The sequence below is a fragment of the Peromyscus californicus genome, unplaced genomic scaffold (genome assembly GCF_007827085.1).
Source record: "Peromyscus californicus insignis strain IS unplaced genomic scaffold, ASM782708v3 Scaffold_12__1_contigs__length_115047231, whole genome shotgun sequence".
Lineage (NCBI taxonomy): Eukaryota > Metazoa > Chordata > Mammalia > Rodentia > Cricetidae > Peromyscus > Peromyscus californicus.
Window position 1 is genome coordinate 104,469,948 of NW_026294413.1, and position 12,677 is coordinate 104,482,624.

At 46.8% G+C, this 12,677-nt stretch overlaps 1 protein-coding gene across 3 annotated transcripts in view; it reads left to right on the forward strand.

Annotated features, from left to right (window-relative positions):
• The window catches only part of LOC128107729 (ubiquitin-conjugating enzyme E2 E2), a 307,382-nt gene extending 295,121 nt beyond the window's left edge, over positions 1 to 12,261 (forward strand). For all 3 annotated transcript variants that reach the window (XM_052734028.1, XM_052734027.1, XM_052734029.1), the window contains one exon: positions 11,443 to 12,261. In XM_052734028.1, coding sequence (XP_052589988.1) covers positions 11,443 to 11,540 — 98 coding nt within the window. In that variant the 3' untranslated portion in view covers positions 11,541 to 12,261. The remainder of the gene's footprint in view (positions 1 to 11,442) is intronic.
• Positions 12,262 to 12,677: the final 416 nt, after the last annotated feature.

The following is a 12,677-nucleotide window of genomic DNA, read 5'->3' on the forward strand; positions in this document are numbered from 1 at the left end:
TCACTGATTTCTGCTTTCTCCTTTCTTAGAGGCTAGTATGTCTAGAAAGAATAATCTGGTCACATAGACTTACAGTTGTTCCTAAGGTGACATCATGCAGTGCATTGGCTGAATATAGGTCAGCCCATGCCTTCAGTAGGTATGGTTCTCCCTTAACTCCCCAGAACAAGTTTCCAGCAGTCAAGGGCAGGTAGAAAGGTCTGGGAAACTGAACCACCAAGGCTCTGAGCCAGGGTATTTGTGCCTATGGGATCAAGTCCATGTTCCTAGACCTGGTGGAGACATGGTATGTGTGAAGGTCCAGGGTGTAACCACTGTGTACACAACCCCTTGACATCCAGCCTCTGGCTCCCCACAGCTACTGAAGAAGAATGTGAACAGAAAGCACAGTTATATCAGAAAAGCACATGTTTGTCCTGAGTAGACTGCATTTGATTGCTATGGGCTTAAAAAAATATTTATGCAAAAGTTGTATGATGCAAAAAGTTTTATTAGATTGCTGTTGTTTTTAAACTTCCATCAGGGATAGTCAAAGAGTAGGGAGATAATTCAGATAATCTGTCTCTTATAGAAAATACTTCAGTGAGAGTATATTTCCTTTCCATGGCTGTCGGGAACAAGTGTTTGTAGAGAGCTTGGTTTTAAAAAGCAATAAACCTGGACACGTGATACATGAAAGCCATAGAGAATGAGCTCAGAGCATTTAGCTCAGGGGTAGAGTTTGTGCTTTGCATGCTTGAGGCCCTGGGTTCATTCCTCAGAACTGGGAATAAATTAAAATGTAGCGTCCACAAATACTAGCAAATACTGAGGATGTGGAAAATTGGGGACTTTATACATTGCTAATAAGAGTGTAACTGGCACCTGGCCTTCACTAGCATGTACCAGTTCCTTGAATCATTAAACATAGAGTCACCATGGCCAAGAAATTCTACAACCCAAAAGAAATGGATATGTGTGTGTGTGTGTGTGTGTGTGTGTGTGTGTGTGTGTGTGTGTGTGTGTGTTTACAGATATTCTTTATAGCATTATTTGTAATAGAGTATAACATGATCGTTTTAGTTGGCTTTCTGTGACTGTGTCAGAACACCTGAAGTCTATCAGTTTAAAAAGGAAAAAGGTTTTCTTTGGGCTCGTGGTTGCAGAGGTTTCAGTCTGTGGTTGCTTGGCCCTGGTGCTGTGGGCAATGGGAGCACATAACATAACATCATGGTGGGAGCTCACAGCACAGGAGCCTTGCTTATCTTAAGACAGCTGGGAAGCAAAGAGACAGAAGGTGGCCAGGGTGGCCCAGTGTCCCCTCTAAGAGGATAGTAGTGGCCTAACCTCCTAACACTAAGGCCTGCCTTCCAAATGTCCCATCTCCAAAAGCTGAAGACTAGGCCTTCAGTACATGGGACTTTTTGAGGGACATCTCACATCCAAACAGCAACATAGGTGTACCCATATAGGAGGGAGGTAGATGGCAGTGAAAGAATGGGTCAGAGATGTGCACCAAGCTTGGGTGAGCCGTGAAGAGTGCTCTGAAAAAGCATCTAGATACAGGAGCATACATGGTGATTCCATCTGTTGATGTGTCCAGATCAGCAAATCTGTAGACACAAAAGGATTGTCTGGGGGCTAAAGGAGTCATTCGGTGGTCTGGGGGAACATCTGGAGGTTAGAGGAATTGGATGGAAGTTGGAGGAGTATTCTAGGGAAACATCTGCAGGTTAGAAGAATTGGATGGAAGTTGGAGGAGTATTCTGGGGAAACATCTGCAGGTTAGAGGAATTGGATGGAAGTTGGAGGAGTATTCTGGGGGAACATCTGGAGGTTAGAGGAATTGGATGGAAGTTGGAGGAGTATTCTAGGCTAACATCTGCAGGTTAGAGGAATTGGATGGAAGTTGGAGGAGTGTTCTGGGGGAACATCTGCAGGTTAGAGGAATTGGATGGAAGTTGGAGGAGTGTTCTGGGGGAACATCTGCAGGTTAGAGGAATTGGATGGAAGTTGGAGGAGTATTCTGGGGGAACATCTGCAGGTTAGAGGAATTGGATGGAAGTTGGAGGAGTATTCTGGGGGAACATCTGGAGGTTAGAGGAATTGGATGGAAGTTGGAGGAGTATTCTGGGGGAACATCTGCAGGTTAGAGGAATTGGATGGAAGTTGGAGGAGTATTCTGGGGGAACATCTGGAGGTTAGAGGAATTGGATGGAAGTTGGAGGAGTATTCTAGGCTAACATCTGCAGGTTAGAGGAATTGGATGGAAGTTGGAGGAGTGTTCTGGGGGAACATCTGCAGGTTAGAGGAATTGGATGGAAGTTGGAGGAGTGTTCTGGGGGAACATCTGCAGGTTAGAGGAATTGGATGGAAGTTGGAGGAGTATTCTGGGGGAACATCTGCAGGTTAGAGGAATTGGATGGAAGTTGGAGGAGTATTCTGGGGGAACATCTGCAGGTTAGAGGAATTGGATGGAAGTTGGAGGAGTATTCTGGGGGATTCAGGGAGTCATCTGAGGACTGAAGATGTCATCTAGGAGTGGACTGGAGGAGTTGCCTGGAAACTGGAGGATTTCACAGAGAAGTGACTGCTAACAGGCATTTTTTGGGAAAGGATGAAAACTATTAGCAGTTGTGATAGTGATTGCACCGTATACTAAAGACCATTGGCATGTGAGCTTTAAGCAGATGAATTGTACAGTGTGTGAATTGTATCTCCTTAATGCTATTTGAATTTTTTTAATAACTCTTCCAATATCTTGGCATGTTTGTTTCCTGGACTACTTGCTGCACCTGAAGCTTTGTGCTGTAGAATTTGAGTCAAGGAATGTGTGGAGTCTGAAGTGCCATAAAATGAGGGCAGTGTTTGAGGCCCTGTTGGGAAGCATTGCTTACCTATACCTGGAACTGCTGCCGGCAGCTTTTCAGTACGTGTGTTGTCTGTGCTGAACTCCACAGGTCGGCTCTCCACAGCACACTCCGGAGTTCAAAACAGAGACTTGAAGAACTTTTCAAAGTACACACACACACACACACACACACACACACACACACACACACACATATATACTTACACACATATACATATATATATATATATACACACACATATATATATAGTGTTCATCTGTGTATTTAAGTTGTGTGTACATACATATAGAAGCCAGGGATTGGTGTCAAATGTCTTCCTCAGTCTCTCTTCACCTATTTCTTTTGAGGCAGCATCTCTTACTGAACCTGGAACTCACTGCTCCAGCTACACTGGCAAGCCAGAAGCTCCAGGGATCCTTCTGGGTCCCCTGAGATCACAGGCATGCAACTGCACTCCCACCTGGCTTTGTACTAGTGTGTTAGTGCTGGGGAGCAAGTGTGTCCACATGGTTACAATTCCGTGGCAAACACTTTCCCAGCCTCTAGCAGTATCCTTTGAGGCGTGTGTTTTAGGTTGTGGCCAGTGTTTCACCTTTTACTGAGCAGTCTCGAGAGGCATTCTCTGCAGCAGGTTTCCTTCTCCCACACTGCTTACACGGTCTTGCTGATTCTCAATTTTCTGTCCCTGGACAATGTCCAGCAGATCTTCCAATGTTCAAGTCACTGTCAGCTCTCAGAAGGTCAGTCGGGTCTGCCTTAAAACCATCCTATACCCAACTGAAATCATTTCCTCCTCCCTCTGTGTGCGGCTCTCAAATGCCACTTCCTTCCCTCTTCAGGGAAGGAAGGTCCTTGGGGCTGGGAGCTGAGGAGTGCACAGATGGCATCCCTAAGCCCACCTTTCCACAGTGACCATAGTCCTTGCACCTTTCATAAACCCTGACGTGAGCTGCAAGCCTTCTGATGACAAGGTCAGAGGCCACTTCACATCAAGGAGTTCCAAGCTTTCTTCCCAGTTCCTGTTGTTGAGAACCTGATGCTGGGTCAAGGTCCTTGACCACTCCTTCCGCAGTAATGTTCTGGTAGATGCTTGATAGCTGGTGGGGGTAGGGAGTCAGGGTGTGACATTCCTGTGTGTGGTTGGCTGTTTTTACTCTTTACCTTTTTGGGGGACCTGTCACACAGCTCCCAAATAAATCACACAGAGTCTTCTTATTACTTACGAATGCCTGGCCTTGATTTGGCTTATTTCTAGCCAGCTTTTCTTAACTTAAATCATTCTGTCTATCTTTTGCCTCTGGGCTTTTACCTTCCTCTGTTTCTGCATACCTTTCTTTACTTCTTCCTCTGTAACCTGCTGTGTAGCTGGGTGGCTGGCCCCTGGAGTCCCCTCCTTCTCTAACTCCTAGATCTTCTGCTCCCTGTGTGTTCACTCTGCCTGCCAGCCCCACCTAGCCTTTCCTCTGTCTTGCTATTGTTTGTTCGCCTCCTTATGAAATCAATCAGGTATTTTAGGCAGGCAAAGCAACACAGCTTCACAGAGTTAAACAAATGCAAAGGGAAAGAAGCAGCACATCTGTGATCATTAAACAAATGTTCCACAGAATAAACAGATGTAACACATCTCTGACTGATAGTCCACAGCACTTGTGTGTACGTAAATCTATTTCATGCTGTGCTATGAAGTGAGTCCACAATCCAAAAACAAGAATACATGCAGTACTCTTCATGCAGGTCCCGTGTGGCTGAACAGTTCTTTCAGAAAGCTTGGGCTGGTTTTTCCTTCACTGTTTGTCTGCTTTCATCCTACGGTTACAGCTGGCAAATGAAAATAGTTTCCATGGGAATGCTAGGTGACGTCTTCATTTAAGAAATGAGACAAAGTTGACCACAGGACGACACGGGAGCCTGACCTGTTAGTGCCAGCACCTTCCTTGTTCAGACACAGGCCTCTTATCCATGATGCTGTTCTCTGCTCTTGCAGTTACTGCATTCTGAAACTATTACAACTCCAGAAATAAGCAGTTCACACATTTTAAATCCCGTGCTGTTCTTAGTAGTAGATGAGACCTCCCAGGCCCTTAGCAGCAGGTGGCTGCTCTCGTTGTCAGGGCCGCTGCCATGTTGCAGGGCTCATGCTCAGGTCGTCCTTGTTCTACTTAGCAACGGTGCTGAAGCATGAGAATGGTGATGTCAGGGAAGTCGAGGGCGTTAGACAGGGAAGGCGATATGAACACTGTCTAATACCGTTGGCCACCTTGTCAGCGTACACGGAAACAGGAGTGTGTGTGGACTTCAGTCCCATCCACAGTTTCAGGAGTGTCTGAGGTGAGGAGAGACTCCTGCAGGAATGGTCAAGTTTTGTGCAATTAAAATGTAAGGCCTCTCGGCACATAACACACTGTGCATTGGAATCTGCATTGTCAGCCTGTAACTCATCACTTCTGAAGTCTAGGTTGGGCAGCCAATAAAATAATGAGCCAGGTCCAGTCGGTAGCATATGCCAATTTCAAGCTACCAACACGACCCTTATTGAATACACAGTTCAAACAAGCTGTCCAGAGGCATGCTGGATCTCCCGGCGTGCTGGTAAACGCAGAAGATGAGCACAGACATTGACAGTAACAGGGGGGACAAGGAAGTGGGGAGGTGTACGTTCCTGTTACCTTCGCCTTTAATATCATAAGTTTACGATTGGACTTTCAATAGTGGCTGTGTTTCAATACCTACAAAGTTTGGATTGCCGGGCAGATAGGCTTAAGAGCTCACCACGTCTCCCACCAGTAGTCTCTTTACCGCTGCAGTGACCATGCGGCTGCATCCAGGAGCAAATCAGCATGCGGGTCAGCTGCCTGCACGGCTCACCTGACTCAACCTCAGCCGGGGACCACATTCACCAGTTGCCTTCCTGACAACACCCTCTCCCAGCATGCCACAGATGCCGCCCCCCATGGAAAGTCATCTTCTCACACTTTATAGAAGCAAGAAAATAGAGCATCCCCCAGAGCAGCAATCACCTTACTCCCAAAGATGGAGCTCCCTGCTCCCCCAAGCTTCCTTGCCTGCTATAATAGGACTTCTAGAGTCAGCTGAGACAGGCAGGCCGTCTTCTTCCTAATTAGTCCCAAGTGGGAACATTACTGTCTGTAGAACATGGGATACTCGATGCCTCTTTTAGCATCCTTAACCCTAACTAATAACGGCACATTTTGCCAGGTGTGCACAGTTTTATTTCATCTTCTCAACTTTAAATTTAGTTTGAACATATCTTCCATTTAATGAAAATCTCTTTCTCTCTGATGTGTCCTGGATTTCAGATACACACTGGAGCTCTGTGGTAAAGGCTTGGTCCCTGGCCTGAGGGCCTACTGGGAGGTGGCAGAACAGTAGGACTTGGGAGAATGAGGTCATTGGGACATGCCTTCAAGGGGACACGTACTGGCCCCTTCCTCTCTTTCCTCACCAGATGCTGTGAACTCCTTGAGCAGTTCCTCCACCCTCTCCCTCTCTCTTCTGCCATGATAAACTGAGCCAACACAGGCCCAAGCCACACCACTGAATTGAAGCCTCCGAAACCAGGAACAATCTCCTCCTTATAACTTGTTTATCTCGGGTGTTTTGTTAGAGCGAGTGAAAGCTAACAAACTCCTTAAACCATCTTTAAGTTGCACACAGGCACATATAAAACACATCTTTCAAGACAGTCTTTTAATAGTGTAGATCCCCCCAACATACAGATCCCAGCTTCGATAACAACTTGATCCTTAACTAGTTTACCAGAACAGAGAAATTCCAGTATTCCAGAGCCTTGCAACATTCTTCAGATAGACAGGAGTCTTGCGACCCTGAGGTGAAAGAACTTGAATTGCTCCAAATCTGACTTTATCAAGGTTCTGAAAGTTCAGAGAAGGAAAGGCAGTGGGCGTCAGACTCGCCCAACCAGTACAAAACCTACAGCAGTGAGTATCTAACAGAAGCCAGGAAAATGATAATCGAGGGTTGAGGTGGAGCCCAGTGATGCAAAGTGCTTGTCTAGAGTGTGCAAGGCCTGGGGTTGGGACTGGAAGAGAGATTGCTTGGGAAAAGGGCTGGCAAGGTGGCTCAGCAGGTAAAGGCTGTTGCTGCCAAGCCTAACGACCCGAGTTCAGGCTCCACATGATGAAAGGAAAGAACCAACCCTTGCAAGTGTCCTCTGACTCCAAATGCATTTGCACACGTGTGCACACACACACACACACACACATGCACACATGTGTCTGAGTGGAGACGGCCCTTATAAAAATGCATCACACTAGAAAATATTAAAGAATGATTTACTGCTTCCACTGCTTACACACTTGAACCTACACGTGGACAGAGACCTCAGAACTGGGTTAAAGGACGAGCTATCCCAGGAACATCTCCTTCTCCCACATGACAGCGAACAGTGTTCTCCTTGGTCATGCATCAGGGTTTACTGTGATTGAACACTGAGCAGTCTGCAGCAAGAGTCAATGACCAGCCTAAGGCAAAGTTAAATGTTCCCATCATAGTATGAACTTCGTGATCCAAAAAAAAGTAGGAAACTTGGGGGGTTAAGACATTAGCAAACACTGCAATTTTATTAATGGAAGCGTGTGAGTGTGTGTGTGTGTGTGTATGTGTGTGTGTGTGTGTGTGTGTGTGTGTGTGTGTGTGTGTTTATGATGTAGTAGTATAATTTCTTAGCACTGCCAGCTGCTATGACCTCTGCATACTTAACTAGAAACTAGTTTCCAGCCAATGGGAAGTACAGATGTTGGTCCATGTGTGCAGTACAGGTTACTGTGGGTGGGGACGGTGCTGTCCAGTCAACAAGCTTTACTTCTGTTCCAGTGTGACAGAAGGTGAGGGCCTCTCTGTTCTCAGAGGTGGCTGTTGGTGATGGTGAAGTGTCAGTGAAGCTGTTCACACGCTGAAACTCCAGCTTTTGCCCTGATGTTTCTGCATCTTTTTCCTGCGTCTCCCAGTCACTAGACGTGCGACTTCCAGCCAGTGCCACTGGTTGTTAGAAGCTACAGCAGATACTCGCAAGACCTGTTTTGTTCACAAGTCTTTTTGAACACGGGGCAGCTACTCTTCCTGCTCACACGAGCACTTGTGTAAATATGAGTGGAGGCAGTTCCGAGCTAGGGGTGTAGGTCAGTCAGTGATAGACTGCTCGCCAGGCATGAACAAGGCCTTGGCTCCGATCTGCGGAGCCACCAAGTCTGACAAGAGCAAAAGAAGGTAGCTGTGAGCCTTCCCTGTGTGTCCTGTCTTATCTCTGCCTAAGAAACCGTTTTCAGCCTCATGTCCCACTTAGGACTTCACCACACTTACAAAGCAGTGTGTGTTTATTAGAGGTGACAGTGACCCGTGTGATCCTGGCACTCCATCCACTCAGGAAAGTCAAAACTGAAGGAGATGTTTGGCTTTTGGGTCTTCCAAAGGCTGAAGCAGACACTGGTTGAGAGCAAAGCGGAACTTTGGTCCTTTTTGAATATAGTGTGCAACTTCATAAAGGGACAGAGGACACACGGCTTATAGAAGGAGACATGCAGATGCTGAGCGCTGCCAGAAGAGGTAGCTCTTGGTCAGCATCAAGTCAATCACAGAGGCATCAAGGACGGAATGGAAAAATTAGTAAAGTAATAATTGATGAGCGTGTTCAGGAAGAGTACCTTTTCTTCCTCTCGTTGAAAGGCAGTTGGACAGCATTTGCCCAAAGCTTAAAATGTTTGCCCTCTGGTCCACAGTGTGCCTTGGACATGTCTTCCCTCCAGGGAATCCTCATATCTACTCCAGACTGGGATAGCGGCTCTTTTGTATTTGTTTGTCTGTTTGGTTTGGTTCAGTTTGGAGTTTTGTTTTTTGAGACAGTCTTGCTCTGTAACCCAGGGTGGCCTTGAATTCATGCTCCTCCTGCCTCAGCCACCTGTGTTCTGGGATCACAGATGTGTGCCACCACGCCTGGTTTGTAGTATTAGTTCTCATGGCAAAGAGAATCGAATGTGATCACTGGAGAACGGAGAAACAAATGTGAACAATGGGGAGGGGTGTGATGAACTTGACCTGCAGGTCCCTTCTAAGGAACCCAGCTTCAGCACAGCACTCCAGAGGAAAAGAGGAGCTGCAGCTATCTGTCATGGATCCCCATAGCACGAGACTAAGCGTCAGTCCACTGAGACAGGAGGGGTGTGACATATTTTACTTCGTATTTCTTCGTGTTTAAATTATTATGGTGCACATCTATTACTAGTTAGTTTTACAAAAGCTTTAAACAAACTAGAACCAGGCTAGACCGAACCATGGGAAGGAAAGTTCTGTATAAGAAACAAAAGTGAACTCTTTTTTGTCAGTCCATCCCACAAAGCCTCCAGAGACTCAGTGGGAACAAAAAGTAAGCCAACTGTTGACTGCATGGGTGAGGACAGCTGGAGAAGCAATAGGCATAGCAGTCTGGTGGCCACATGGAAGCCACGGTGCAGTCACTGTATCCGGCCCCCGTGAGCCTCTGAGAAAGGAATTGCTTCCCATCAGTTTCTCCTTGCTCGGGCCAGCCTGGAGGGGAAGTTCTTAGGCCCTGCAGAGGACTGGAGCAGCGCTTACCCCTGCAGAGGACTGGAGCAGCGCTCACCCCTGCACCTCTTTCCTATCCCGCCTTGCCCACTCCCTTCCTTGTACTCAGTTGCTGTGCTCGTCCTCTCCATCGGGGCCTGTCTCCGTCTGTCCTTTCGGGTGGCACCACATCTTCCTGTGGGCCTCAGGAGAGAGGGTAGGTCCTGAGATGAGCTGTAGGAATGCTCCAAGCTTTCCTCCAGTAGAATCAAGGGTATGCATGGCACACATCTCAAAACCCTGGGGGAGGAGGCAATATTGTGCTTCTGCTCCAGTTAATGGCAGGAGACGTGAAGGCATTCCTACCCAGTGTGTGTCCAGTGACTCTGCTGTGGGTCCTGGGCTTCTGCACTGGTCCCTCAGGCTCAGGGTGTGACTCTGTGGCAGCACTGGCCTTGAATGAGTTCCATCCCAGCACCAAAAAACAACCCTAAACATCTGTTGAACTCTCTTTGTATTAATATGAACATGCTCTTTAAAAACAAAAAATTCATTTTCTAAGGCAAACAAAAAATAGTAGTAGTTAGATTTTAGTTAATCCACTCATGTTTTATATAGAGAAAGAAAATGGATAGATTAAAAAACCGAGAGATTAGTAATGGTTTCGGAAAATTGTAACTATCTTTTAAAAGTACAATAATGAGAAATAATTCCTTTTTCATAAATAGAGTAAGATGCATTACATTTGAATACTCATTTTGGCTCTAGTGTGAGAAGGCCTGTGAGAATGTTCATAGCTAAAGCCCAGGAAAAACAACATCCTGGCTCCTCTTCAGCCGTTTTGACACAGCCAGACCTTTGACTCGGTTATCCTAGGTCCTTTCACTGTTCAGCCCTTTTAACACCAAGAGCTACTTTGTTGGGCCTGAAGAGATGACTCGGTGGTTAAGAACACTGGCTGCTCCTCCTGAGGAACTGAGTTCGGTTTCTAGTACTCTCACAGTGGCTCACAGCTGTCTGTAACTCACTCAGCTGGAACGTTGGTGAAATGGACCAAGTATGTCACTAATACAGGTCCTGCGTCCAGGGACCCTCAGCTTTCCACTCTAAACTGTCAAATCCTGGAACAAGTCATTCGATCCAAGGCAGAGAAATGTGGCCCTGGCTGCACTTTGGCCCCCACCCTTGGTACCTGGTCTAAGCTTAGAGACCACATTTTTAAGAAGTAATGTGGCCAGTCTGCAGTCCCTTTTCGATTAACTGCTAGGATAAACCCACGTTTTCAACACCAAATATAAGGGAAATAAAATTCAAGGGAAGGGGAGAAATTAGAGAATTAGAGTGAACTGGGTGGAAGATAGGCTCTCCAGAAAGCTATTGATGCTTTTAAATTCCTTTGTCCTTTTTTCCCCAATAAACACTGAGGCTCCCCCGACCCGCCCTGTGACCAAAGGTGGCCCACTGGCTCCAGGCCCCCCTTTCTCCTTCCCCCTGTCAGCCCCTGTAAGATCTCTGCAGAGAGTTTGTTGAGCAGCTACCAGTATTTCTATAATAATGAGTGTGTGGACTTGGATTGGAGGAGGAAGAAGGTATTCTTCCTTCTGTTTTGTTTGAGGCAAGCACATGTTCCACTTAGCTGTGGCCGTGCTTTGGAACAACAGGTAAGGCAGGGTCAGAGCCACCGCTGTGGTGGTTAAGCCCACGTCAAAGCGACCAAGCTGTCTGAGCCTCCTCCCAGTAAGTCTCCCCCTGGACTCTGCAGCCCCCTCCCACAGCCCACCTGTGGCACAGCACAAGGCCAGGGGAGCAGCCTGGGAAGTGTGTGGTGAGGACAGGGAGAGAGAATGAAACTTGTCAAGAACTAGGGCAGGAGGTAACATGGGTGTGTGACTCGTCTGCCCTGTGGAGAAGCCCCAGTGTGGGTGTTAAAGTAGCTTCTGCACCCTAGACTTGGGCCACCGCTCAGGACACTCCCTCCGATGTAGAAAGACGTTCTGCTGTTCACTGACTCCGGACTCTGCTTCTCTTACAGCCGACCCTCTGGTGGGCAGTATTGCCACACAGTACATGACCAACAGAGCCGAGCACGACCGGATGGCCAGACAGTGGACCAAGCGGTACGCCACCTAGGGGCCTACGTGTGCCAGCTGTGTGCAAGCACATTCACCAAGTGCATCACTAGCCCACCTGCCCTCCAGACCTCCGTTCTGTTTCCTGTTTTTATTAAATTTTGAACTGTTTTGTGCTGGTACGTCATTTGTCCCTCCTCCTTCCTGCCCTAGCCCTCCTCCCTCCCTCTGACCCCCTTTTCTCCCGTTTATACCCTCTTCGATTTCTGTTAACTTGGAAGAGTTGGGATTCCCCGCACCGCAGTGTGGATGGGAGCTTCTGTTTTAAGTGCAAACCATGTCGGATCTGTGCTAGTAAGAGCTTTCATACAAAGCTTTGTATTACTGTGTGGTTTTGGGGGTTTTGTTGTTGTTTTGTTTTATCTTTTTTTTCTTTTATGTGCTCTTCAGAAAAACACACATTCAGAATTATATCTCGTTTCTACTTAAATGTAGTGCTTAGGGTTAATTTTTTGTACTGAAGTCTTTATTGGTGGGTGCATGCTACTGGGAACAAGGTTTTGTACAAAAGGTCCAATCAGAATCACTGTGCATTACTGAGACCCTGTTTATCACAAGCCTTCTGTCCCCCACGCAGAAGACTGTTAAACTGAACAAAATAATATGTATTTTGATTTACTTAAGTGCTTGTAAATTTCTTAGGGACCTGCCACTTTTGACTGTGGATCAGTTGATGTACACTTGTATTATTAATGCCTCAATAAATCACTGTGGCGGATCAATGCCCTTCTGCACTGGCCTTTGCTTTGTGTGCTAGTGACCTATGCAGCCGCACATGCACTGAGGCCTGCCTCTTCTCAACCCATTAGTTTTCTGTCTCCTTCTTTACCTCAGACCGCTAAGGTTCTTTGTAGTGGAGCTCCTTATTAGCATGTGGGATCTCTCCAGCTGCCTGGTGATTTCATGGTCGTTTTACACATTGGCCCTCCATCCTTTCTGTTACAAGCCTCTTCATTCACCAGTGACAATATGACTCTAATAATAGCCTGCTTGTGAACGAGCAGTGGAAGCTGATGGCTGTGCCCAGTAACTCAAGTTCATCGTTTTCTTTTTCCCAGCATAGTTCATGCTCGCTGTGTGGCCCTCTTTTGTTCTGCCTTTTCCTCCATCATTTTGGTGGCAGCAGACCCTTCTGTGT